The sequence below is a fragment of the Pituophis catenifer genome, unplaced genomic scaffold, assembly GCF_029215685.1.
Source record: "Pituophis catenifer annectens isolate HBS135680 unplaced genomic scaffold, rPitCat1.0.hap2 SCAF_3, whole genome shotgun sequence".
In the NCBI taxonomy this organism is placed as follows: Eukaryota; Metazoa; Chordata; class Lepidosauria; order Squamata; family Colubridae; genus Pituophis; species Pituophis catenifer.
The window spans coordinates 171453089-171479489 of record NW_027256883.1 but is presented as its reverse complement, the minus strand read 5'-3'; the positions used below and the strand labels follow the sequence as shown (position 1 = coordinate 171479489).

General features: G+C 38.8%; 1 protein-coding gene across 1 annotated transcript; it reads left to right on the top strand.

Moving 5' to 3' along the window:
* The first annotated feature begins 3233 nt into the window (after positions 1-3233).
* RAB29 (RAB29, member RAS oncogene family) lies at positions 3234-16739 on the top strand. Its single transcript, XM_070939790.1, has 6 exons — positions 3234-3338; positions 3481-3661; positions 8212-8283; positions 11424-11605; positions 14267-14388; positions 14964-16739. Exons 2-6 carry the CDS (start codon positions 3535-3537, stop codon positions 15082-15084), a joined length of 624 nt encoding a protein of 207 aa, XP_070795891.1. The 5' UTR covers positions 3234-3338; positions 3481-3534; the 3' UTR covers positions 15085-16739.
* Positions 16740-26401: the final 9662 nt, after the last annotated feature.

Here is a 26401-nt window from a genome sequence, read left to right as displayed (position 1 = left end):
TTTAACTGATAAATTATATTTGGTAAAATAAATATTTACATTTATTTATATCGTTTTTGGTCCTTCATTTTTATCAAAAGATTGTAGCTGACATTTTAGCTGCTCTTTGTATTAATAAGCCAAAAAGACTAGGCCACATTGGTTTCCTATAGTTTTACTCATTGGCCGCTTTGTCCTTTATTTCCAAACTACATGCTTATTTTAGGAATTACCGTATTTAAAGGAGGAGACACATGTGAGTGTTGTTTAAAACCTCAGAAAAAATACACCTTATCCAAATTAATTTACATATCTTAGATTATGTCCCTCTGCTCAGGTTATGATTGAGTGGTTATGTTCCATGACGTCTGTGTCACGCTCTTCTCTCTCCACATTTCCTAGCATTATGGACTTCTCAAGGGAATTGAGAATTTTTGGACCTATATAGTGTCACAGTGATGGCAGTAGCAGAGGTAGCCAAGCTTTAATAAATGTTTTTAGTATCTAGGAAATTCTTTTATTAATGTTTCTAGTAGATTAAGAATAAAGCAAGTTAGGAATGTGAAATGTACAGCCCCAAATAAGGACTGGTTCAAAGCTGCCAAGGACACTGACTTGAACTTTACTGATTTACAAACATGTTATAAGGGGAAAACCACATCGCCTGAATATATAAATGAGCATTAACAAGTTCATTAACATTAAGAAATTATGGGATGTTACATGCTAGAGCTATTGTGCATATATACTACATCAAGAGATGTGTCAAATGATTTAACCAATGAAAGAACTCACTCCAAAGTAAGTATGTTTGACCTATATGTAAAGTAATTCTCCACCTTTTGTAAACTGCTCCTCTTTTGGCTGAGTGGCCAGTGAGGTGCTCTCTCTACTTATGTAATAAATAAAGAGCAATTTAATCTACCTTTCTGTCTTAGAGTCTATTTGGGCAAGGTATAAAGGGATAACAGACCTGCTGACATTTATGGCTAACAAACAGGAAAACTATTGCTTGTATGACTCTGACTTTGTTGCTAAGGACCAAGGATTATGAACTTTAGATCTGTTTCCAGTGGCAATATCTCAGAATCTTCTCACATGGTCTCAATGCTCAGAGCCAAAAATGGTTATGTTTCAGCCATCTACCAGCAAAGGAACAAAAAATTTAAACAAAAAAACAACTTTGCTCCCCCATAGGGGATTTCACCTTGTAAAGCTTCAAAATAAAAAAGTGTTGCACACTAAATCCTGTGAATATGTATATTAGAAATATTTCAAAAACTAAGGATAGGCAACACACTCCTGTGTTTCCATGACCCAGACAATCTTGAGTAGCTGTTCAGCAGCTGCTAGATTAGTTTAGGAAATATATTTAAATTATGGAAAGTTTTGGAAATCTCACCCCAGGGATCTGTAGAGCTGAGTATTTTGTTGTTTTTAGAAGATCTTAAAAAACAGTTTTATTTCAAGTGGCCTTCAACACTGGCTAAGATTTATTGGCATTCATCTTGGGGAAAGAGTTAATTTATTATTACTACTGTTCATTATCATTTTGATTTCTTCAATTCCCTTTATTGGTTTTCCAGAAACTTAAAAATCTTTTAAGTGTTTTGGAAACCCTTTTCCTATGTATATATGTTTTCTCCTTTGCTTTTGCTATTGTGTCTTTAAGTTTTTAGAGAAGCAGGGCAGTTATAATTTGTTGGATTAAGCTAACCATGGATAATTTTGCTTATGTATTCTGTGAGAGTTGTTTTGATTGTGGCAAGATAGAGGCATGATAACTAATGATAGAAATACATTTAATATACCCCCCCCCTTTGGTTAGGCTATAAGTATTGTAACCCAAATAAACAAAAGGTGGGGAAATGCAAACAATAATACAAATGTGAGGAGGTGTGAGAAAAGATTTATCAAAAAAACACTCAGCATGGCTGTGAATGAAAGTAGGATTCCACCACTTGGAGAAAAAATTTAAAAATATGCCAGTCCATGGGGGGGGGGAGGATGAATAAGGATGAAGCAATACATGTATGTGTCAAGAATAAGAATACCATAGATTGCCAAGATAAAAGGATAGAGGTTGCCAGCATTGAAAGGTACACAGAGTATAATGAATGAAGTTGATATAAACTAGGGTGAGCGGACTCATAGGGTAAACAGGAGAACATGACTTCCTTTTTGTCCTGGTATGCAGGCATAGCCTTAAAATGAAGCAGGGGTGAAATCCTGCAGGTTCTGACAGGTTCTGGAGAACTGGTAGTGGAAATTCTGAGTAGTTTGGAGAACCAGCAAATGCCATCTCTGGCTGGCCCCAGTGGGGTGGGAATGGAGATTTTGCAATATCCTTTCGCCAGGAGTGGGGAGGGAATGGAGATTTTGCAGTATCCTTCCCCTGCCACGCCCACCAAGCCACGCCCACAGAACCGGTAGTAAAAAAAAATTTGGATTTCACCACTGAAATGAACCATTATCAGTCTTTTTGTGTATTTCTTCCTGAGCAGCTTTTCTGGAGATGCTTCCCTAATAAATGCTAACTGCAAATTAACAAATTCCACTCTGTTCATTAGTTGATTGATATCCTGCAGCCAGTTTTTCCTGTTTGTAATCCAGCAAAGGACCTTAAATCAGTTACACCTGAAGACTTCTGCCTCTTTAACCTGACACAGCACATTCCTGCCCTTGCAAAACCAAAAGTCAGTTTAATAGAGAAAATATGTTCACGTATAGTCCAAAGTACATTTTTTTGACAGTTTTAGGAATAAGCGGAGGGGGGAGGGGAAGAAACTTCAATAAATTTTCCTAACAGGACTTCCTCGTTTCATCTGCGAAAAACGCTGGAGAGCCCAATTTTAAACTGCTTCCACTTATAACACCAAACACTCGCTGCAGCGCCGGCCGGAGTAGCTTAAAAACACGCTCCATTTCCCAAGTAATCAAGACGCACTCCGCAAATGCATGCCGGGTGATGTAGTTTTTGGGGCTTTAAAAGGGGGCAGAGCCGCCGCCTGGTTCTCTCACATGACAGCAAAGGCGAATGCGGAAAAGAGTTGGCGAAGCGGAGTCAGAAGCGGTGCGAGAGAAGGAAGCGGCTTCCCTTTTAAGTTTTGCCTGCCTTCCCGGTGAACGTGCTTTTGGTGCTTCATCGGGTGCGGAGCCTTTCCTTGTTTCTTTCTTAGAAAGCAAGGTAAGGGAGGACGGGTCTTCTCTTGAGTTCCCATCGCAGCACCGCCGATGTGCATAGGACTGAAACAACGATTCTGGGAGTGGTCTATTTGGTCCCCAAGCCCCTAAATTAGGGCTGTGCTTGCTCGGGAAGAGGTATCCTTGCAGACGGAAAACCAGGAAGCGACCCTTTCGTGAGTTCCCTATATTACAGAAACTACGATTGAATGTGCGGGGTTTTTTTTTCCTCTCTCTCTCTCTCTCTCTCTCTGTAAATAACACGAATTATACTTTGATTTTTTTTTTCCTTTTTCTTTCACTTAGTTGACCCCTCAGGAAAGGGAAGAGGAAGCAGCACCCGCTTCTTTTAATTGGGTTTGGTGTCCAGTCATGGTGGGCCATCACGACCACATGTTCAAAGTCTTAATTATTGGTGATGCCACAGTTGGGAAGACCTCTTTAGTCCAGAGATATGCTAATGACAGCTTCAACAAGCACTACAAGTCTACGGTGGGAGGTGAGTTTTCTGGATTTTTCTCAGGACTCCCGCAAGGAAATTACAGAAACACCTAAAATATTTGGAGGGGAGGCGGTGGCAGGGAAGGGGGTTAATGTACAGGGTTGTTCTTGTGCTAAATTCTTCCCTAATTGCAAAGATTTGTCTGATGAAAAGGCTTGCGTTGAAACTTTATTGCAAGTGAAGTTACCTTACCTTACTTCTGTAATTCCTGTTTATCTGAATGTTTGTATTACAATACTTACTTCCTCTTTGTTGTGGGTTTTCCATCCTTGATATGAAACCCTATTTTTCCTCAATTTGGAAATTACTATGTTGCTAAAGTATCATAGTGAAATGTGACCATGCTTACTCATAACCTTAGCGGTCGGTTATTAAATAGTCTGCTTCCTAAACTCTGATTGTGCAGAGTTTTGTTGCCACAGAAAAGATAAACTAAACCAAACATCGTTTTCTATGTTAAGATGGGCTATCTGCTCTGCTCTTCTATTTTCTTTTCTGATTAATCTGAATTACATGTTTTCTTAAAATCTATAATTCAGAGCAAAATATCTATTACATAGAATTTTGGTGTATGATTTCAGTATGTACTTTTGTCAGTTCCACTTAATCCAGCATAAATCCTACTGTGAGGAGCAATATGAGCAGGCTGCACACTTTAACATTCACTGTGTCTTTTTAGAGACTATTTTAGATAAATTATTCTATTTATTGCATTATTTTACAGATAATGAAAAGAATGAAAAAAACCTACACCTTTAATGCTAAATATGTATGCAGGATATCTAAATGTGGGTGCACATATTGAATGAAACAAGGCATTAACTATTTTTAAAGTTTGTTATTCAGGCATTATCAGTATCCAGTGATTGTGTGTAAGGTTTACTGCCAAGAATATGTGATGATTTATACAAAATTTTACAATTTGGAGCTAGTTAGGAGATTTCTGAAAGTTGCTACCAAATTGGAATTTTTAATGTGGCTGAATATTTTTTAATGTAGATGCAAATGAAATCAAATTTAGTTTTTGAACAGACTTGTGTGCTGGTCAGTAACACATACGGAGAATATTCCTGGGAGACTATAAATCAAAAGGCAAAGTGAAATCTTTGCCCTGAAGACAGTTTTAACACCCACTCCAGGCCTATATCAATAGTGTAATCATAGCTGCTGACAAGCTTTTCTGTAGTTAGAGCAGCAGGCTAGAGAGGTGAGTTCTGGCCTGCCTTTGGCACAAAGCCAGCAGTGTGACATTGGACCAGTCACTGCTGTCAGCAGTGAAGAAACCAATGACAAGCCACTTTTGAAATCTTGGCAAGAAAACTGCAGGGACAATACATCACCATGATATACCAACACATTGTATGATACATATCCAAGATCACATCAGTTTCTTCTCAGCTATTCTGGACTGTCTAGACCAGGGGTATCAAACTGTGGTAGTCCATGGGCCAGATCCATCATACTCAGGCCATGCCCACCCCAGCTCTGTGAAGGGGAAAAAGTCACAATATGTCACATGACAGCAACATGACGCCACGAGTTTGACACCCATGGTCTAGGCAGTCACCAGGAATCCACACTGACTCGAAGGCTTGCTAAATACATTCAGTGCATACCTACACTTACATTCTGGGTTCTCTACCTGTCATCCAATCCATTTCACTTGCAATTCTTTGTATTTGGCCCAGATTACCGGTACTATTTAAATCTCCCAAATTCCTTTGTTGAAAGTGATGTTTGTGCCACAGAATTGCTGTACAAGAGGAATTGACAGAGATCAGTAAAAAAAAAAAAAGCTCTTCTGAAGACATGATGAAGGACCCAGTTTCATTCTTGAAATGGATACTGATCAGTTAAAATAGATATATTTTGCAAATTGGAGGGGGGGGTGTTGTTCCCAAGACTGCCTTGAACTTGAAATGTTGGATTTAAATAACAGACAGCTTAAGTGTTGCTTCCCTTGCGTTGTGGGGGAAATGCAGGATGTTAGTAGGCATCCTAAAAGTGTACTTCCTGCAGTTAAATATGTTTCTTTTAATCTGTGAGAGGGAAAAGATCACAGAAATTTGTGACTCTGGTAGACTTGGGTTTGTAGTTGGATTTGGAATTTTGAGAACATATAGTAGACAGGGGTGGGATTCAGTTGGTTCGGACCAGTTTGGGCAAACCAGATGCTAATTTTACATCTGGTTCGCCGAACCGGTAGTTGCAAGTACTAGCTGGCCCCTCCCACTCCACACGTCCCAAGAGTCTCCACATGGCAGTTTTGGATGACAAGTAAGTGCAGGGCCCGCACGGAGGCGCTGGGAGGACAAAAAACAGGCCTCCCGGAAGTCTGGAAACAGGCCCGTTTCTGGCCTCCAGAGGGCCTCCGGAGTCTGGGAGAGGCTGTTTTCGCCCTCCCGGAGGCTCGAAGAAAGCCTCCAGAGCTTGGGGAGAGCGAAAACACCCCCCCAACCGTGCTGCAGAAGGCCGAGTAGGCCATGCCTACCATGGCCATGCCCACCCAGCAACCGGGCAGAGAACCGGTTGCTAAAATTTTTGCTAATGTCACCTTAAAAGTAGAATTAGTTCATCTGAGCATGCTTCCTGACTGGACTACCTTGCAAGGCTGACATCAATCTTGCAAAACAGAAAGTATTTCTTCCCTCTTCTTCTTTTTTACTCTGGAACACCAGAGAGGGTCCCTTCCTATGCTTCCCCCCCGCCCCCCGCACCTGCACACAGAGCTGCTTCTTATCAGTCCATTACCTAGGCTACAGCTCTTCATCCTAAGATCATTCCCACAGACCACTATAGACAATTAAGGATAGTAGAGAGGTGTTATCCATGTTAAAATAATTCTTTACATTTATATTATGATCACCACTGCCACTTAGTAGCCCTCACACACTCACAATAACAAAGTGTGTACTAGCAGGATGGATATATTCCAGGTATAGACAGCTAAGGAGTGTTGACTGATGGAGCCCAAGAGATCCTTTTCTCCCATAGCACCTGCCATCATCTCCCCTGAGATTGGATTGGTCCCCTCTCTCCATTGGTCCTCTATAAGCCTTGAAAACTTGATTTTGTGCCCGAACCTGTGGGCATGTGATAGAGCCCATCTCCTGGTTCTGTGGACAATTGATTGTCTTATGCCTGGCAGCTATGTGTTTTATTTTTATTTTATAATATTGTTTATTTTATGTATCTTACTTATTTTATTGCAACCCACTATAATGATATGTGGGAACGACTCTGGGGAGATAGGGTAAAGAAACACAACCAAGGAAATGGTCAGATAAAAGGCAGCTGAGCCTTCAGGAATGTGAGTGGGGCAAGAGGCTCAAGAGGAGACCTTCCCTAATTTCTTGGGCTGTAAAGGAGACGGAATTGGGGAAAGATGTGCAGTACTTTCAGACTTGCAAGATTCTTTTAATGAAGCTTTATAATAAACTAGAGTTAGATCATCTGATCATGTTCCCTGTGTGGTATAACTTGTAAGGCTGGCAGCTACCTACAGCCACACAAAAGTGAGATGAGTATTTATATAAATCAAGCACATAATGTGTATAAATTTTTAACACTCTTTGGGAAAATAGTATAGATTTTCCCCAGGAACATTCAATCAGCTTGCTTCCTTCCTCGCAGTCCTTCCTACTTACTCATCTGCCGTTCCTTACCTAATTAGAGGTACACTTCTGAAAAAATTGTGGTTCTTGTAGTAGAATATTTCTAAAATTTATTTGTCTTACATGACGATAGTAATGACAGTAAACATAATGAGTCAGAGATGCTCTTCTAAGGTTATTCTGGAAAGATTCATGTGTTAACATTTAAGAAGACTTATTTAATCACTCTTAGAAACAATGGTGCTTAAAGCAGATAAGATTGCGTTGTTACACGTATTGTGTTCTGATGGAGGAAGAATGTTGCAATGCCAAATAAATTGTCTTGAGATAACATGTGCAGCTTTTATCTCAAAATAAATCAGAAATATGTGCTGCTGCCAATAATTTGGGTCATTTTCAAATTTATTCCTTTTAAAATCAGTGCTGGTAGAGATAATACATATGTCATTCAAACTATATCTATATGATGTATACATCCCTTTCTGTTAAAATTGCTTAATATACTCCAGCAATTTTGAGAATCAAATGGTTGTACTGCAGTGACCTGTGCCCATACAGTTTAAAATTCTGTGTGTGTAGAGAGGAAATACAATTAGGGGCTCTTTGTTTTCACTGTTCTTCAGTGTAATTTACAAAGGATTTTCCCATGAAGTCAGAAGTGCTTTGGCACATATGGGTGTTAAACTTTATCATGTCACGTGACATATTGTGACGTATTGCAACATTTTTTGCCTTTGTGGAGCTGGGGTGGGTGTGGCCTCCGTGTGACGCATCCAGCCCGCGGCCACTAGTTTGACACCCCTGCAATAGACAATGTATTTTAGAGTGTCTGTATACAGAGGGTAATCAGCATTGATGTATAGTGTGAAAGAAAGTACTATATGCAGTAAGTGGCATTTGCTTTTTCCTCTCTCATTTTCTGTTTGTTTTTAGTGGATTTTGCTCTGAAGGTGGTGCAATGGTCAGAGTCTAAGACAGTGCGGTTACAACTATGGGACATTGCTGGTGAGTTTCAAGAAATTATCTGCTTTTTTTTTTTTTTTTTTTTTTTGCTTCTCAGCCTTTTGTAGAGTAATTGTACTTACCTTACTTGTTCGTCTCCCTTAAACAACCTAACAATTAAACTATTCTGGGGGGGGGGGGGGAATTCAAATCACATAATATTCCATTTATGTTTGTCTTGTACTTCTTTTGAACTCTCAGCAGGTGGCAGCACCTGACCAATTTTGACTGCTATGGAAGCTAAGTAGACTTAGATCTGGTTAGCATTTGGATGGAGAACTGGATAGACTGTAGTTTAACTTAGGAGGTCAAATACTTCACCTCACCACCCAGAAAGAAAGCACTGACAAACCGTATCTATTGTTAATGTCACAAAAGTTTTAGGGATGAATAGGAGTCAAACTCAGATTGAAAGCGTTTACATACAGTAGCTTTGCCTCTGAAATATGGTTTGCATAACTTGCAGTGTCAGTTGAGAAGCAATATTTCTTGGAACACCATAAAAAAGCTTGAGAAGTTTCTGCAGGTTGATGGCTATTGCAAATAGCACCTATTAAAGATCTGTTAGGCATTAGAAACCCTTCACATAACTTGATTTCCTTGTTATTTAAAGCTTGTCATCTTGTGGTTGGAACAAATAGCCTGCTGGTTGAAGGTTTTATTTCTTTAAATGTCAGGTTTTGCTCTCTAAGGGGCAACTGACATTCAAACCATGGTGATAGTTTTCAAAATATGTGTTCAGATTTCTTAGTGAAGAAATAAACAATTTTTAATATTCTGAGGCAGACCTTCCTGCTGCCAAAAGTACAGAAAAGAGAGAGAGAGGGAGGAGGAGGAAGGAGAAGGAGGAGAAGGAGAGAAAGGAAGGAGAGAAAAAGGAAGGAGAGAAAGAAAGAAAGTCCTTCCTCAATGAAGTTATCTTTATATATATATATATAAACCTTTCTACTTTTTGCAGACAACTCTTATTCATTTTATCTTCCTTTAAGGCAGCTTTCAGGCCTATTATATTTATTTCCTCTTATTACAAGTTCCTTATAATAGCCTTTGTGTTTCATTTTCATTTGGCATACCTTGAGAGATATGCCAAGAAGTAGGTTGTGTGTGCAGGTTTGTAGTGTGTGTGTAGGTTGGTTCCTCCCAGTTCCGCTGAGCCAATAGCGGTGATGATATGACGTCACCAAACTGGTTCTGGGGCCTCCTGCCCCCCCTCCCCACGTTAGTCTTACCTTTTATTTGGCCCCACCCCCAATCTGTTGCTGCCTCCTGAGTCCCAGCTGATGGCTAGAGGGAAAAAAACTGTTTAAACTCTTGCCGCAGGGCTTCAAAGGGCCGCCCTACAGCTGATCAGTGTTAAAAGAAAACAAATGACTAGACCGGTGCCTGCAAAAATAAATGGGTAGACCAATGGCTGCAAAAATACATGAGTAGATCAGTGCCTGCAAAAATAAATGGGTAGATCGGTACAGCTCTGCAAGCAGTTAAAAGCCTGGTAGACCAGTACCTCTGCTAAATCCTAAATAATTATCACATGATCATCAAGCCACACCCACAGAACCGGTAGTAAAAAAAATTAGAACCTATCCCTGGTGCACATGCATGCTTTTGAGCCAGTTTTGATTCCTGGTGACTAACCAGGCAAGTCCCTGCAGTTTTCTTGGCAAGGTTTTAAAAATTGTTTGTCATTGCCTCCATCCTTGGGCTGAGACAGAGTGACTGGTTCAGGGCCACCAGCTGGATTTATGCCTAAAGAGACAATTTTGATTGCATTTTATTTACATATGCACTTTCTTGAAGTTAAACGTGCACTTTGCAAAAGGCAAAGTCAAGAAACAGGTACAGTAGGGATTCCAGGAATGTTCTTTACAGCTAGTTGACTTATGACTGTTCATTTAACGATGGCTCGTTATGACGGCCATCAGAGAAAGTGACTGACAACCCTTTTTCTAATTACAACCATTGCATCACCCTCACAATCACTTGATTGTAATTCAACTCTCACATTTACAAAGATTGGAGCAGGTTGTGTATAGGTTACTGTGATTTCTGACCTTCCCAGCCAGCTTCTGACAAGGAATCAATTGGAGAAGCCAGATTCACTTAACAAGTCCTTAATGACCACAATAAAAATGGTCATAAAATCAGGTCCAATCAGCTGATGACTCAATGACTAAATCTCTTAGTGACCAAAATTCCAATCCAGATTGTGGTTATAAACTGAGTACAACCTGTATTGTTTGAACAACAAAATCTGCTCTTCTCTACCATTGCCCCTGCCCTGTGGAACATTCTTCCCCCAGAGGTTAGTTGGGCCTCCACTCTCTTGGCCTTCTGTAAATGTGTAAAAACATGGCTCTCCATGATGTTATATGTTATTCTACAGATAGTTATAATTTTCTTTTTATTGTATTAAAAATGACCATCCAAGAATGGCTTTTGAGCCTAGAGCAGGTGGAAGCAGCTAGAGAAATATGGCTGTTTCAAAAAGGTAAGTATACTTAGATAGGAAACCATCAGAAAATTCCAGAGCTATAGATAAACTACAAAGATGGGAGGTGGGGGGGGGGAACATTTTGGAAGAAGGCAAAAGCAAGCCACTTCTGCCCAACTGGTGTGAAAATTTCACGGATGCATACATGTAGTTGTGAAGCATCAAGCTTGACAAGCTTCCTTTTGACAAGTTTTGTAGGTCTGTGAGAGGCCTGCTCAGGGTTTCTAGTGGCCACTTGTGACCTTGAAGTTCAAACTAGGCATCTCTGCTTGGTGATCCAGTGAGACAGACATGTACTTAACCTCAAAGTGTATCTTGAAGCAAATGCTTAGCCTAGGAATTGGTTTTCATTTTAGGCTTTGGGAAAGAAAATTTGAAAGTCAAACAGTATAAGAAATATAAGAAATCACAATCCTCTAATTTACTAAAAGATACTCAGTAGTTTCTCAGTAGACCGTAATCTGTCATTTCCCCAGCCTGACAGGCATAATACTTATTTATTTAGCACATTATGTATTATGGGCCAATATTATGGATCGATTGAGAAAAGTTTAATGTGAAATACTAAAGATAAAATACTAAAGATGAAACAGTTGAATCAGAAAATATTTGCTTTAAGATAATGATTTAACGTTTCTCATTTAACATGCAGGTCAAGAACGTTTCACATCAATGACTCGACTGTATTACAAGGAGGCATCAGCCTGTGTCATCATGTTTGATGTCACCAATTTTAGCACATTTATCAATTGCCAGAAATGGAAACAAGATTTGGATAGCAAGGTGAAACTGCAAGATGGAAGTCCTATCCATTGTCTGCTATTGGCTAATAAGGTAAATAAATACTGACTTACTAGAACTTGTTGATTACTATAATAGACTGTAGGTATGCACTGTTACTTCATCATAGAATCATAGAAACTTTTGAGGAGATGACGTACAAATGGGTGCATACATTTAGAAAGAGAGAGAGAGAGATTACCATGCTTTTCTGTGTATCACTATTGTAAGGATTGCCTCTCCTCCTAACTTAAGAAAATGAAAACTCTTGAAAACAGAGTATCTCAAAAGGAACCTTTTATTAAGCAGAAGTGACAGCAATGGATTCAAAGAACGTCTGAATACCCTTAGGCAAGACAATAGAATTAAAGCAGTAGAGAACCCTCCCTTTAGCCAGAATGCAGATTTAGCCAATCCACAGGTATGAAGATGTTATTTTACCAGCTGCCCTGAGAACTGGATAAGCATACATTCCCATGGCTATTTTCCCTTGGCTATCAAAGTGAAACAACCCACATGGCCATCCTCCTATGCATTCCCCAAGAGATGAGAAGATCTCAGGGGGCTTCGGGGCCAGGATACAAGTTATAAAATACCAGTTATCAAAGGCAATACTAATGAATCAAATCCAAGGCATCGCCCCGCCCCCCTTCTCCCAATTGAATGGCAGTATCACTTTTAGGAATCTGACAACTATGCTGTGTGTGTGTTTTGTTTTTGTTTTACTGTGCAGAGATAAAAGAAGAATGTGGATCTCTGGAATGGATGAGTCAGGCAAGGGATTCCATCAGAAAAGGATTTCATTAAAAAAAAGCAACCACCTGTTGGGGATACAGGTGTGATGTGATGTTAGACCAAAGGCTAAAGGGATAGTGTAAAAATTGTGGATGATTAAGTGATTCAGTATCAGCTCTTAGCATTCACATAGATAAATTCTTGTGCAAAGCACTCCTGGGTCTATAAAGCTAGATTGCTTGAAGACTTGGCATTAAGTTGCTACATGTATTGAGCAAGGATATCCTAACAGTGGGATGCCCTCCTATACCAGCTGCAGTTCAAGGGCAGGAAAGGTGGGGTGGAAATGATCTTCTAAAATGCTTCAATTGTGACTGAGCAAGTAGGTAGTAAATTATGATTGCCAAGTTGGAAGTCCTGCTGAGCCCTGTTCATTGTGCTGCATGGCAGGATTTTTTTTTCTGAACTTTTGGACTTCATCTCAGATCTGGGCTTTGTTGGAAATTCAAGTGTTTTATGTGTTTGAGCATTCCTGAGTTGGAATTTAACTGAGCAAGTGTTTGTGAAACAGATGTTATAAAATACAAAAAGAATTTTATGTACAGGAATATATTATAAGATTAGGCACCTATTAGCCACATGCTGTCATAATATTAAAAACTATAAACAAACTGCTACAGTAGCTGCTGTCAAACAAGTTCAAATGCTGTCTGAAAGAGGACTATTTTATTATCTGAAACATCAAAGTAGGCACACACCAAACCTTAAAGGGCAAGCTATTCCAGAAGAAAAGGAATAAAGCTGTAAAAATCAATCTCCAGGTCCCAGACCTCTTTTTTTTTTTTCAGAACAGTTTTCTTCCCCTATGTAGGTCAGGCAGATTTTACATGAAGAGGTTGGTCCAAAAGTTAAAGGCCTAAGTGATAAAGGGCTTCGATAGATGTTTACCCAGCATCTTGAATTGGCTTACAAACCTATCAACAACCAGGTCAACTCATAGATGTCATTCTATTAAACTGGCTAATGCCAATTAGAAAGTGAGATGCTGGGTTCCATGCCAGTTAGTATAACTTGGGTTAAGAGAAGGTACTATGCCTAATACTGTAACCTAATGTCTGGATGGAGATCTGAACTGGGGATGTTCATGTTATAACCCTATCCAATATGCTGCATCTCAGTTTGAAATTTTAATTCAACACAGGCAGAAAAGCATACATTCTGTGAATTAAATTTTGAACATTATATGTTAGAAAGAACTGATAATGTAAGTGTTGTACATTCAGAATCCTTAAGTCAGAGATGGGCACAGAAACATTCTGGCACTGTAGAAATTTCCAGCTTAACTTTAGGTAAGTTTAATTTTCTTGTCAAATTAATATAATGCCATGGGGCAGACTGCTTTAAGCAAATGTCTGGCTATTTTTCAAAACTCAAACTTAATGAGAGTTGATTATCCAACTTCATTAAAAAAAAAACCAAAATATGATAACTATTTATTGAATTATAGCTAAAAGAAAAATGCTATCAGGATTATATTTTTTCTTTATTTAGTTGAAGTAATTTAGTAATGGTGTTGTTTAATATGATTCTGGGATCATTGTATACAGTACATGATAGATGCACATTAGAGCGCTATTTTAAATTCAGAGTATAAATTAAATCTCTCCACAATATATTGATTTCCATTTTCTTGGTGCAACTTTCTCTCTCTTTGACAAATTAGATAATTTCCCTTCTCAGTGTTCTCTTCTGATCACTAAAAAAGGTAGATTTTCTTTAATTGCAGAATGGACATGAATACTTCACCACTTACCTTGCTAGTTTAAACCTCAGCAATGTTGCACTAAAGATGTGCTTTATAATTAAATGGATTTAATTAAATGTAATTATATCTTGCAATTTAACAATAGTGACAAGAGAAAAAATTATGCTCAGTAATTGTTTTCACACTGAGTTTGACATTGCTGAACTCTTTTTCAGAGTGATCTTTATCCGTGGGCTATGACTAGAGAAGAAATTGACCAATTCAGCAAAGAGAATGGCTTTACTGGTTGGACTGAGACATCTGTCAAGGAAAACAAAAATGTAAACGAGTCAATGAGGTAGGGAACGTTGAATGCTTAAATGTTTCTCAAAAACAGTCGGGCATATTGTTCCTTTCTGCCTGTGGTTGTATCAAGTAGTACTGCAGATATGTTTAAATTCTCCGAATAAGAGGTATTGCAGCTAAGATTGGAATGACAACTACTACAGAGATCAGGGTTAATTTATACTGAAATGACTGCCATTGCTATAGCTTATGACTGGAGTGTAACGTCTAAGCTCTAACAGTAAGAGGCAATAAATTGAAAAACATCATAACACAAGAAAAAAAAATATTTGCCTAGTCTTAATATTTATGCACTTGTTTTGGATCGTTTTCAGCAATCCCAGCATCAGTCAGTGAGTATCTCAGAGTTACAAATGTATCTGGGTGCTTGTTGACCTGTAGTTCTGTTATTAAAGATGTAATATAAACAGTGCAGTGCAGACTTCCAAAATTACACTTTTATTATTTACTCATCTGGAAGAGATCCAGAATAGAAGTTACACAAATAATTGAGACTTACCCTTTCTTGAGATGCTGTCAAATGATTGCTGCAAGGTTTGTTGGTAACTCAATTTTCTCTCTTCCTAGGGTCCTTATTGAAAAAATGATGGTCACAACATGGCCAGGTGATAAAGACATGTCTGTTTCAGGCCATGGGGACTATATCAATCTGAAAGATGAACCCACATCCAACTGGGGTTGCTGCTAACTATATTTGCTTCTTCATCTGACCAGAGATCTAAAGTGCCATTCAGACAAATCTATATACTTTTTAAAGCACTCACAAATTCTCTCTTTGCACTGTTGAGAAAATCAGAAGAGAAGGCAATCCCTCATTCTAGCAGGGACAATGGAAAATACTGTCTTAGCTGCTTATGAACCACGATGTACACTTTCCCTATTTCATTCAGCATTGTCTCTTCAGCTTCCTCAAATATGAAGAATCTTCTGCTGATTTCAGCTCCCAGCAATTAAAAGATCTCCACTCCTCTTGATCAAAAATACCATTGCAGGGAGTATGGGTATTGGGACCTTTCAAACACCCAAAAGCCTAACCTAATGAATCTTGTTGTGTTTGACAGTTTATCTGCTAAGTCTTCCTCTGCTCACATTTAGCACAGACTTCTTTTAATGAGTCTTTTGTGGAAAGAGGCTTTGGACTGCCTTGTGACGCAGCTGCTGAATCCTCTTACCGCAGCTTTTCTTGAAGTGCCATTTTTGGGCCATGAGAAGTCAGTTGCTACTTTTGTCTTTTTCGCTAATAATGTTATGTCTAAACCTAGGAAAATTCTATGAACTCTGACCATTTTTGTTCCTGCTTTTATGTCAGGCATGCAGTTGTTAATCTCTTTCTTGAAGTTATTTAATTAAAGAGCCAGTGGTGAAGAGAGGTTAAAGCCATAGACTTCATTGCACTGATACACCTTAACTAAGGCACCAGCCACATTTGTTGACTTTAAAGCCCTTTCTCTTGCAGGATCTAATTTGCCTCTTTCAGATTCTGATGAATTACTTGTCTTCAGCCATCCAACTAAGAAGGGTTAGATAGCCAGCATAGCAGGCTGTTTGAAAGACCACCTACTGATTTAGTGATCTGAGGGACAAAACAAAATAAAGAGCATAGCAGGACAAAAGCTAAAGTTAAAATATTTCCTGTGCCTTTTATTTTTTAAAAAAGTAGCAGGAATTAACCCAATTTTCCTGGGATTATTATCTGGCAGCCTTCTGTTTTTGGTGAACATATGAAGTTAAATCTACTTAGGTTTTTATAAATTGGTCAGTTCATAATTCAGAAAGGCTGACATTGCAAAATGGTCATAAATATTGAAACATTTGAATTTTTAATATTCATTTTTAAAATGGTCAGGGAAGTGCAGTGCTTAAGAATAAAATATTCTAGGGATGAAAAAGATCAGAAGTTATTGGGAGGACTTGATTGCAAATAGATCTTTTGTTGTCTGTAATGTTTCCATCTTGGCTGTCCTAACACAACAGCAAGGACTGAAAAGCCTTAATATAGGTGCTTCACAAAGGTTGAACCAGTCATCCTTCCAGAAGACTCCCAATGGCTGTTTCAAGGGCTTTCCCAGACTCCCTTTATGTGTGCGTGCATAGGTGTTTTATTTGTGGTCAGTCTGAGCAAAGTCATGCGCTAACAAATTGGGAAAGCTCTTGTACTTAAGAACAGAATGCTTTGCAGAATTTCCTTTTCAGGAAATTCAGTCCTTTTACACGGTCTGAGCCAGTGATGGCTAACCTTTTTGTCATTGCGTGCCAGGAGAGGGGGGGAGGGTCGCGTGCACACATGCCCACGCGCCTGCGCACGCAACCCACCCACCCCCACTCCTGGCACATGATGGCCTGGTAGGCCCATTTTTCTTTCTTACCTGGTTCCAGATCCTCTCTATGCATCTGGGAAGGGAAAAAACAGTCTTTCCCACTCCTTGGAGGCTCTACGGAGGCTGAAAGGGCCCATTTCCCAACTCTCGGTGGGATAGGAAGTGACATTTTTTGCTGTCCCCAGCCTCCAGAACCTCTCTAGGAGTCTCTAGGAGCCTCTCTAGGAGTCTCTAGGAGCCTCTCTAGGAGTCTCTGGAGGCTGGGGACAGGAAAAAACATCACTTCCTGTCCCACCGGGAGTCAGGAAATGGGCCCTTTCAGCCTCCGTAGGGCCTCCAAGGGAGTGGGAAAGGCTGTTTTCACCCTTCCCAGATGCATAGAGAGGATCTGGAGCCAGGTAAGAAAGAAAAACGGACCTTCCCCACTGACCCCCCCAGGCCCTCCAGAGGCAGGAAACAGCCTGTTTCCCTACTTCTGGTGGGCCCAGAAGGCCCGAAAATCAGCTTCCGGCACGCGCATGCGCCCCAGAGCTGAGCTGGCGTGCCCATTAATATGGCTCCGTGTGTCACCTGTGGCAAGCGTGCCATAGGTTTGCCATCACAGGTCTAAGCTGTGTAGAGGGCGGGTTCTATGTCAGCTTCTCTATGTGTAAGTGTGTGTATTTTCTAGAGATTTTATCAATTCTAGGGGCCTTCTGTTAGAACAGCAATGACAAGATCTTTATATTGAGATATCTTTCTTAATGACAATATCTTTACCTCTATATTTTTAAAGCAATTTTGTACTGTATCAGAATTGAACTGGAACAGCAACTTTTGAGAGTTGCTGAGTGGGAGAACTGTGCTCCAAAAATTTGCTTATTTTTGGGAGTACAGTATTCAAGCATTACTTGGTCCTGTTTTAAACAGGGAAAAGCAAAAGAGCATAATATTTTTCCTACAGTATAAAAACCATGCAAATGTTCTGCCTGAGTTAACAAATATTAGGAAAAGAAATTCCGTAAACAGTTGTGTAGAAAATTTCTCTTCAACATCCATTGGAGAGAATCCTTATGAGACGAACATACTGTTTGTCTGAAAGACAGAAGTAGCTCTTGTACCATTTTTGGGAAACAATACATGATGCAGAACTGAATGTCTGAAGCAATTGCTGTTAACTAATTGGTCTGAAGATGTTCTAGCAGGTTGCACATGTTTTTCTCAAGTAGCGTTTCTGGCACAGCATCATTTCCTTTTGATGACAGTAAAACATGGGACTTTAATGGATTACATCTTATGAATTAAACTCAGTGCAGCTACTTTGACTTTGTGGGAATGATATAAGATTGCTTGATGCTATGTTATAGTGAGAGGAACATGTATAGAGTTTTATGTCTGAACTTTTGCACTGTGCTTTTTTTAAATCACATGATTTTTCAATTTGCCCTTTTAGACAATAAATAAGCGTTTTAAAAATAAACAAAAATTTCATTTATTGGCTCATGAATGTTATTTGAAAGCCTCAATGGCTAGGGAAACAGCAAATTTGCCTTGAGCAATCATGAAAGTATCAACAGAATGCAAGGTATATAATTAAAAACAAAGCTACAAGATTTAAAATAAAGCTTTGCTTTGCAAAATAACTGATAGTTTGGTTATTAATTCTGGTTTGTGGCTGATCTTAAATCATTTGCAACCCTCTTTTGGTCTAGTCTTATAGTGAACATGTTACTTGCTTAAATGTTTCATGCTACATACTTTAAGCAATTGTTCAAAAACCGCACATACACTGCTGACACTTCATTTAAAAACTTTTGTATAAGCTCTTTTATTGGTTGCAGGTGAAGAGGAAAGCTTTCAAGGGAGATGAACTTCAGTGATAATAGCTCTTGTAATTTCTCTAAAGGAAAAATTAATGAGTCACAGTGGCGCAGTGGTTAGAGTGCAGTACTGCAGGCTACTTCTGCTGACTGCCTGCAATTTGGCAATTCAAATCTCACCAGGCTGAAGGTTGACTCAGTCTTCCATCCTTCAGAGGTGGGTAAAATGAGGACCCAGACTGTTGGGAGCAATATGCTGACTCTGTAAACCACTTAGAGAGAGATGTAAAGCACTGTAAAGCGGTATATAAGTCTAAGTCAGTGATGGCTAACCTTTTTGCCGTCGCATGCTGAAAGTGGGGGGAATGAGGGGGGTCGTGCGCATATGCGCTCCACCCCCACATGCATGCACTCCACCCCCACATGCATGCACTCCACCCCCACATGCATGCACTCGTGACCCCCACGCTCCCCCCTCTTGGCACACAATGGCACAGTGGGCCTGGTAGGCCCGTTTTTTCGCCCTCCCCAGGCTTTCTAGGAGCCTGGGGAGGGTAAAAATGGCTTTACCCACCCGGAGGCAATCCGGAGGGTGGAAAAAGCCCGTTTCCTGACTTCCTGTGGGCCCGGAAGGCCCGAAAATCAGCTGGCCGGCCCGCGCATGTGCACTGGAGCTGAGCTAGGGCAACACTCACGTGCCCACAGATATGGCTCCACGTGCCACCTGTGACACATGTGCCATAGGTTCGCCATCACGGGTCTAAGTGCTATTCCTATTGCTAATTTCTGCATCAATGGGTAAAATTTAAGTGCACAAAAAGGCCTTTGAGTTGATAATGAAATCATTTTGTTCTTATACATTAATTGTGCTTCTGTAGATTTATCATCTTTAAGATTGCTTATACTGTAAGCACTTTCTGTACATCTGATATTGCAGAATTAAAAGAAAGTGAAAGAAAACATTATATACTATCCGATGCCTTACCCTAAAAATGAAACTTTATTTCCCTTGATAATATTTTATCCTATGGATATTCCACTGCCCATTAGTAACACAGTTGCTTTTTATATAATGAAGTTACTTTCTATATAATGTGAAGGCTACAAGCTTCTAAGCTGGTAGTGTGGTTGATTTGAGAGTGAGAAACAGTATCAGTTACAAAATCAATTTTAGAATAACATCCATACTTCTACAGTTGATAAATATTATTTTCCACATGGAAAACAAATTTAGATGTAGTAAAATTATGATCTAATCATTGTTTTCTCATTCCTTTTTAGTCTACAAAATACATAGCACCTGCTTGTGGAGACAAAAAGACCAGGGGTTTATATATATATACTGTACAAAACATGTACATGGCTATTCTGCATGTAACCTCAGAGAAAAATTGAGAAACTATCTTCCAGTAATTAAATTACTATAATCAAATACTTAGTTTTACAAGAAGACAGTTTCCATGCGTGGTGTTATATAAAATTCTGCCCATACTTTAATGACTCATTAAGACAATTAAAATATCTATAAAATATTAAATGCATGACAATTATAAAATATAAAACTAAAAGGCTAAGCATTAGTTTGGGTTTTATTTATTCAGCCATTTATTACAGATGCTTTTAAGTTGTTTCTATTACCAGGACTCTGAATAGACAGGTACAAGTACTTTTGTTCTTACATTCTGGACCAGCTATACTTTAAATTTATTGAACGTATTCAGACGAATCTTGTCTGAATTACAATTTTTGAATAGTACTATCATATTCACCTTTGTATTTTTTTTCAAGGCTTATACTGAGATTCTTTGGTTTATCTTCATAATAACTAGTTTCTTGTCCCAATTTTCTGCGTGACCATTCTCTGAACCAGTTATCTGAACCTTTCTTACAGTATGGTATAGAGAACTGAACATAGTTGACAAATCTGATCAATGCAAAATAGATATTTTTTCCTGTGATTTGAAAAATATACTTCTGCAGCCTAAAATTATGTTTTCCTGTTCTTCAGCCATAATATGCTGATGGTTCATATTCCGTTTGTATTATGGTACAATTCCAGGATGTTTTTCGCAAGCATTATTAATAAGAATGGGGTAATCCCCATTCTGTACTTGTGGTTTTGTTTCCAAAATGAAAAACACTGTACTTCCCCATCTTAAAATTCATTCTATTACTTTCAATTCATTTCTCTAATTTAAGATCATTTTAAATTTTGTTTTCTGGGCTATCCTAGCCAACTTTGTGCTATCTACAAATTTGATATTCCCTCCACATCTTGATCCAAGTTGTTAATAAAAACATTGAAGAGTAGCAGGTCTAGAACAGATTATTATAGCAATCCTCTTGATATTTATCTCTGTTCCAGTGGCCCTTTGAAACATTCTACCCTCTAAGGTAAGATCTCTCCCTACTCTCCTATCCTTCTGCAGGAGCTGAAGACCTGGCTCTGCCAGTTGATTTCCAGCATGGTGGAATTCCATGCTGGAGGTGGCTGCTGGATTGATGGCAAACTCCACTCTATCCCTCTTGCTCTTTGTTCTCCATCCATCCATATTTTTGTTATTATATTGATGCATTCTCATTGTCCTTTTTCATTTTATTGTTCTATTTTACTTCTGTATTATACCCTTTCATGTCTTCCATTTTATTGTTGTAAGTCGCCTAGAGTAGCCCCTTAGAGAGACAGGCAGCAAATAAATTTAACAATAAATAAATAAAAATTAAACTATTTTTGTTCAGATGTTTCCAACCAAAAAGGTATACATTCCAACAGGAAATAGTGAAGAGCAGAATGAAAGGGCAATACAGTATTAAAACCTGAGAGGGATAGAAATATGGTCAGGAAGCCCTCTTACTTTAAATGAATGTATAACTCCATGGTTAGATTAGCTGGCTAGTTAATTGCGGGCTGGACAGCATGACACTTATGTGACCATAAAGCTGGCTCAGCAATCCCACTTAAAGGTCTCATCATATAGTAGAGGGATTACTGGCCCTCTTCTATGGATTAGATGAATGGATAAGAACAGCATCTGAGCCCCAGGGTGTCGAACTTCCTTCCAAGAAGTATAGGTGGTTATACTTCTATATACATAAGGACACAGTTCATATAAAAATAATCAAAATCCATACATGATTTACTATTATCAAAACCATGGACAAACTTCAAACTTTGCTATCATAATTCAATAACACAGAGATATACCCTGTATATTTCTAATATATTCAATGTGAAAAATAAAAGCTTCCTTAAAGCTGAACATGATTCCCAATTTCTTAGACATATGAGTGTGTTGTGGTCTGCCAGCAGCCTGCAGAGCTGGCAGCAGAGTCGGACAGTGAGGAGGCTAGGGAGGAACATGGGCCCATCCTGGAGGCTGGGGAAGGCTCAGATGAGGGCTCTGCATCGGAGGCAGAGATGGGGCCAGGGCAATCTGGGAGTTATGTGCTGATTCCGGAGCCTCCAGAGTCTGACGTCAGTGAGGCAGAAGAACAGGGGGAGCCTGTTCCCAATGCGCACATGCACAGAGCTGTCAGAAGGCAAGAACAGCTAAGACAAAAGGAGCGACTCGGGAGTAAGGCTTGGAGATGATTGGCCCCTCCCATAAAACATAAAGGAAGAGCAAAGGTACGTGAGCCTTTGCAAGAAGCAACTTTGTTCGGGCTGGTCGGTTTAAATTCTGAAGCTCCGTTTTGACTCTTTGCTCCGTGTGGCCTTGCAAAGCTAATTGCCAATTAGGTCTTTGGCAGCATGTCAAAGGAGATAAAGGTGGGTGCTTATCAGCCATATCCTGAAGGACTGTGGCAGACTTCTGTTGGACTCTTTACAAACTATTTGTGACTCATCACGAGCTGTGAATGAACAGAATTCACAGCCGTTGAAATAAAAAGAGGGTTTTTGGGACTAACTGTGTGCTTTTTACTATCTCAGGAAGCCTAGGTCAGAACAGCGTGCAGCTCTGTTGCAAACATTAAAGCTTACCATTGCTTTCTTCTAGGATGCTTTTCAAATTTCAAGTCTAGCCTACAGCCCTGGTGTTTGCGGGTAGTCTTCCCTCCGGTTACTCACCAAGCCTAACCTTATTTATCTTCCAATTCAGTCCATCTATTCTAAAATGGTTTACTATGAGGAAAAATAAGAGGGAGCATTATATATACTATCTGGCCTCTTGCATAAAACAATATAAAAGCTCAAGGTATGAATGAAATAAGTGCTCATTCATGAAGTGAATGAAATAAGTGCCCATTAGATTCTAGAGTGGCTGTTTCTGTGTAAAATGTTCTTTAAAAAAAATCAAAACATAAAATACAAATTAGATGGACATGACCTCGTAGATGACCCTCACTCGGTCAAGGACCTTCGAGTACCCATTTCTAATGATCTAAGTGCCCAAGCTCACTGTAACAACATTGCCAAAAAGGCATTAAGAGTTGTTAACCTAATATTGCGTAGCTTCTTCTCTGGTAATGCTCTACTAACTAGAGCATACAAAATATTTGCTAGACCAATTCTTGAATACAGCTCATCTGTCTGAAACCCGCACTGCATATCGATTGCATAAATACAATCAAGAGAGTCCAGAGATATTTTACGAGAAGAGTCCTCCATTCTTCTAACCGCAATAAAATACCTTATGCCACCAGACTTCAAATTTTGGGCTTAGACAACCTAGAACTACGCCAACTTCAGTCTGACCTAAGCATAGTACATAAAATTATCTGCCACAATGTACTTCCTGTCAATGACTACTTCAGCTTCAACTACAACAATACACAAGCAAATAATAGATACAAACTCAAGGTAAACTGTTCCAAACTCGATTGCAAAAAATATGACTTCAGTAACAGAGTGGTCAATCCCTGGAATGCACTACCCCATTTTGTAGTTTCTTCCCCAAAGCCCCAAAACTTTAACCATAAACTGTCTACTGTTGACCTCACCCCATTCCTAAGAGGTCTGTAAGGGGCATGCATAAGTGCACCAGCGTGCCTACCGTCCCTGTCCTAACATTCTTTTTTACTTACTGTTTTCATGTATTCAAATTATGTTTATACTTTTACCTGTTATCTTATATATGCTTGACAAAATAAACTTATGACTTATGACCTGATCAGCATAACTAGAATTGACCATTGGTTGCAACCTCGTTATGGGCGCAACTCGTTGTGCCCACGTGACACCCCTCCTGCGTGAGCTGCACTGGCTCCCAGTGGTCTTCCAGGTGCGATTCAAGGTGTTGGTTACCACCTTTAAAGCACTCCATAGCATAGGACACGGGTACCTTCGAGACCGACTTCTGCCACCAATAGCCTCCCACCGGCCAGTTCGCTCCCAGAGAGAGGGTCTCCTCAGGGTGCCATCGGCCAAGTTATGTCGGCTGGCGACACCCAGGGGAAGGGCCTTCTCTGTGGGAGCCCCAGCCCTGTGGAATGAACTTCCCCCTGAAATTCGTAAGATCTCCAACCTCCGGGTATTTCGCTGTGCACTGAAGAGCCTGTTGTTCCGCCAGGCTGGGCTATCAATATAACAATTTTAAATTGGGGTATTTTAAATTTTTGGGGTTTTAAATTCAGCCGAATTTATTTAATAATTTTAAATTTTTAATTGATGTTTGTCTTGTGTTTTTAAGTAGGCTGTACACCGCCCTGAGTCCTTCGGGAGAAGGGCGGTATAGAAATAAAATTATACTTACTTATACTTATTAATAGAAATAATGTTTCATTCAATGGTATATATTAATAAACAGTTGAAAAGCCTCTAAGCAGGTAGAAGAATGTCATTACAGTTGTCATTCTGAATTCCTTTAAAAAAAAATTAAGGAAGATTGTGCCATTAGTTTCAACAATTAGTGAAAAAATAGGAAGAATTGGCAAGTGTAAAATGAATATGGTAAACATGTATCACCCAACACTGCATAATTATAAAAACTAATTTTTTATTAGTCTCCAACTACTCCATATTCATGCAAATGTCATTCAGTATTTTAATAAAGCTTTCTTAAAAGCTTTATTAATAAAGCTTACAAATACTACAAATGTAAGACACATTTAATGTGCATTTATGAATGGTTATTTTGGGGAAGATATTTAAGTTATAGCACTATCATAATTCCTTTGTCATATAAATGTACTTTCCTAATTAGAGATTACAAACCAAATCTTTAAGTGGAATGTTGGAAACATTTTTTTTCAAATAATTGTATTAGATATTACAGTTGAAAAGAACAAAAATTATACTAACTGAAAAATTATAGAAAGAAAAAAATGTGAAAAAGAAAAAAGTAACCTCCCATTTCATCCCAAGTGCACACAATTTAAGTAAATGTATTGCCATCTCTTATAACATATTTTCTCTTCACCTTGTAACTCATCTCTTAACTAAAAACAAAATACCAAATCCTTTTCATTTATTTCTTATTAGCCAAAGTCCAATAAGTGTTCTCAGATATAACTAATCTATCTTAACCTTGATCAAATATGCCAACCTTGTATTCTTTTCCTATACTTTTAATGATGTTAATTCTTAGCCCTTTCAAATAGAGTCCTCCAATTTGATTTTTGTCATCTGTTTTTATACGTCCTCAAAAATTATTTCAGGATTTTAGCAAGACTTATTTATACATCCAGCAAAAAGAATTCTTCAAATTCTTTAACAGATCTTTTTGTACATCCAGTAAAAAAAAAAATCCATCTCTTTTTTTGTTTGATAGTTGTGTATTTCTTTTAGACACTGAAGCATCATCCAGTTTCACTTGAAAGTCCAGTACATCCTTTTCTGCATCCTTCTCATTACTTGCCACATTTATATCCACATTCAATTTAATTTCAAACATATCCAGAGGATCTTGTTCTTTTTCCATTGCAGTTTTAACTGTCTATGTATTTATCGTTTCCCAGACTATTTGTCATAAATTTTCATACTTTTTTCATAGTTTCCCATGAAACAGATCATTGTTGAAAAGTTCCTTCCATTCTTTTGTTATCCTCTAGTTCCCTCTTGTGTCCATCATTTAAAGTCTCATTATTTTGTTTTGACTTTTGAGGGGGTAAACAATGATATTTTCTCATGGGAAGAATTCTTCCAAAAGTTTAAAATTATAATTCCAGGACCATTTGAGCCCTTAATCCAGTGTTAAACTTTCTAAAATCCATATTCTAAGCACCAGAAAATAATATTTTTCAAAATCTTTTAAAATCGTATTTATTTTTTTTCCTTTTAAGTAGAAGACAACTCTCCTAGCAAATGAAGATTAAGATTAACTTGCTGTTCCATCTTTATCCTTCTAAACTAAGCAACAACAAAACAGAAATCCAAAGTAATTAAGAATTGAAGCTCAGTCAAGTGAAATGTCTTTTAAAAAGACTGCATGATGACTGTGAGTAAAGGTGGTCCCTCCCTCAACTCCCAGCCACTTAACCCATAAGCAAACTGTGCCACAGCAGTTCCTGTGGTTTACTCACAAGGGGCAGCTATGCAAAGTCATGTGGACTCTCTCAAGATCTCCCTTTACTCTAGGGAGATATTGGTAGGTTTGCAATAGTGGTGAATATCTGTAGCTCGAGTATAGGATGAGAGTGAAGGTTCGTTCTCTGAGCTTGTGGGTTGGTTTCTGAAGTTTCGTTACCAGCTTGGGTAACATTATCAGTAGTATCAGTAGTCTAGAGCCTGCATCCAGGTGCTGACTCTGTCGTAACGCCACCCTATTACAAAAAAGGGATGTTTAACTCACCATGCTCTCAATCGTAAATCCAGTATGTTGGGAAAAATTCACTAAAATCTCTAGAGCAGAAAGTTTCTTAATGGGAGAGTCCACATTCCATTTCTTGGAAATCATACCTTAGATTTGGAATTCATCTTCATACTAAACAGGAAGAATGACATAATGTA

Excerpts from the sequence above, each read along its gene's own strand:
- RAB29 (XM_070939790.1), top strand. The coding sequence starts at position 3,535 with ATGGTGGGCCATCACGACCACATGTTCAAAGTCTTAATTATTGGTGAT. Across the intron at positions 3,662-8,211 it reads CTACAAGTCTACGGTGGGAG|TGGATTTTGCTCTGAAGGTG; the intron begins GTGAGTTTTCTG and ends GTTTGTTTTTAG. Across the intron at positions 11,606-14,266 it reads GTCTGCTATTGGCTAATAAG|AGTGATCTTTATCCGTGGGC; the intron begins GTAAATAAATAC and ends ACTCTTTTTCAG.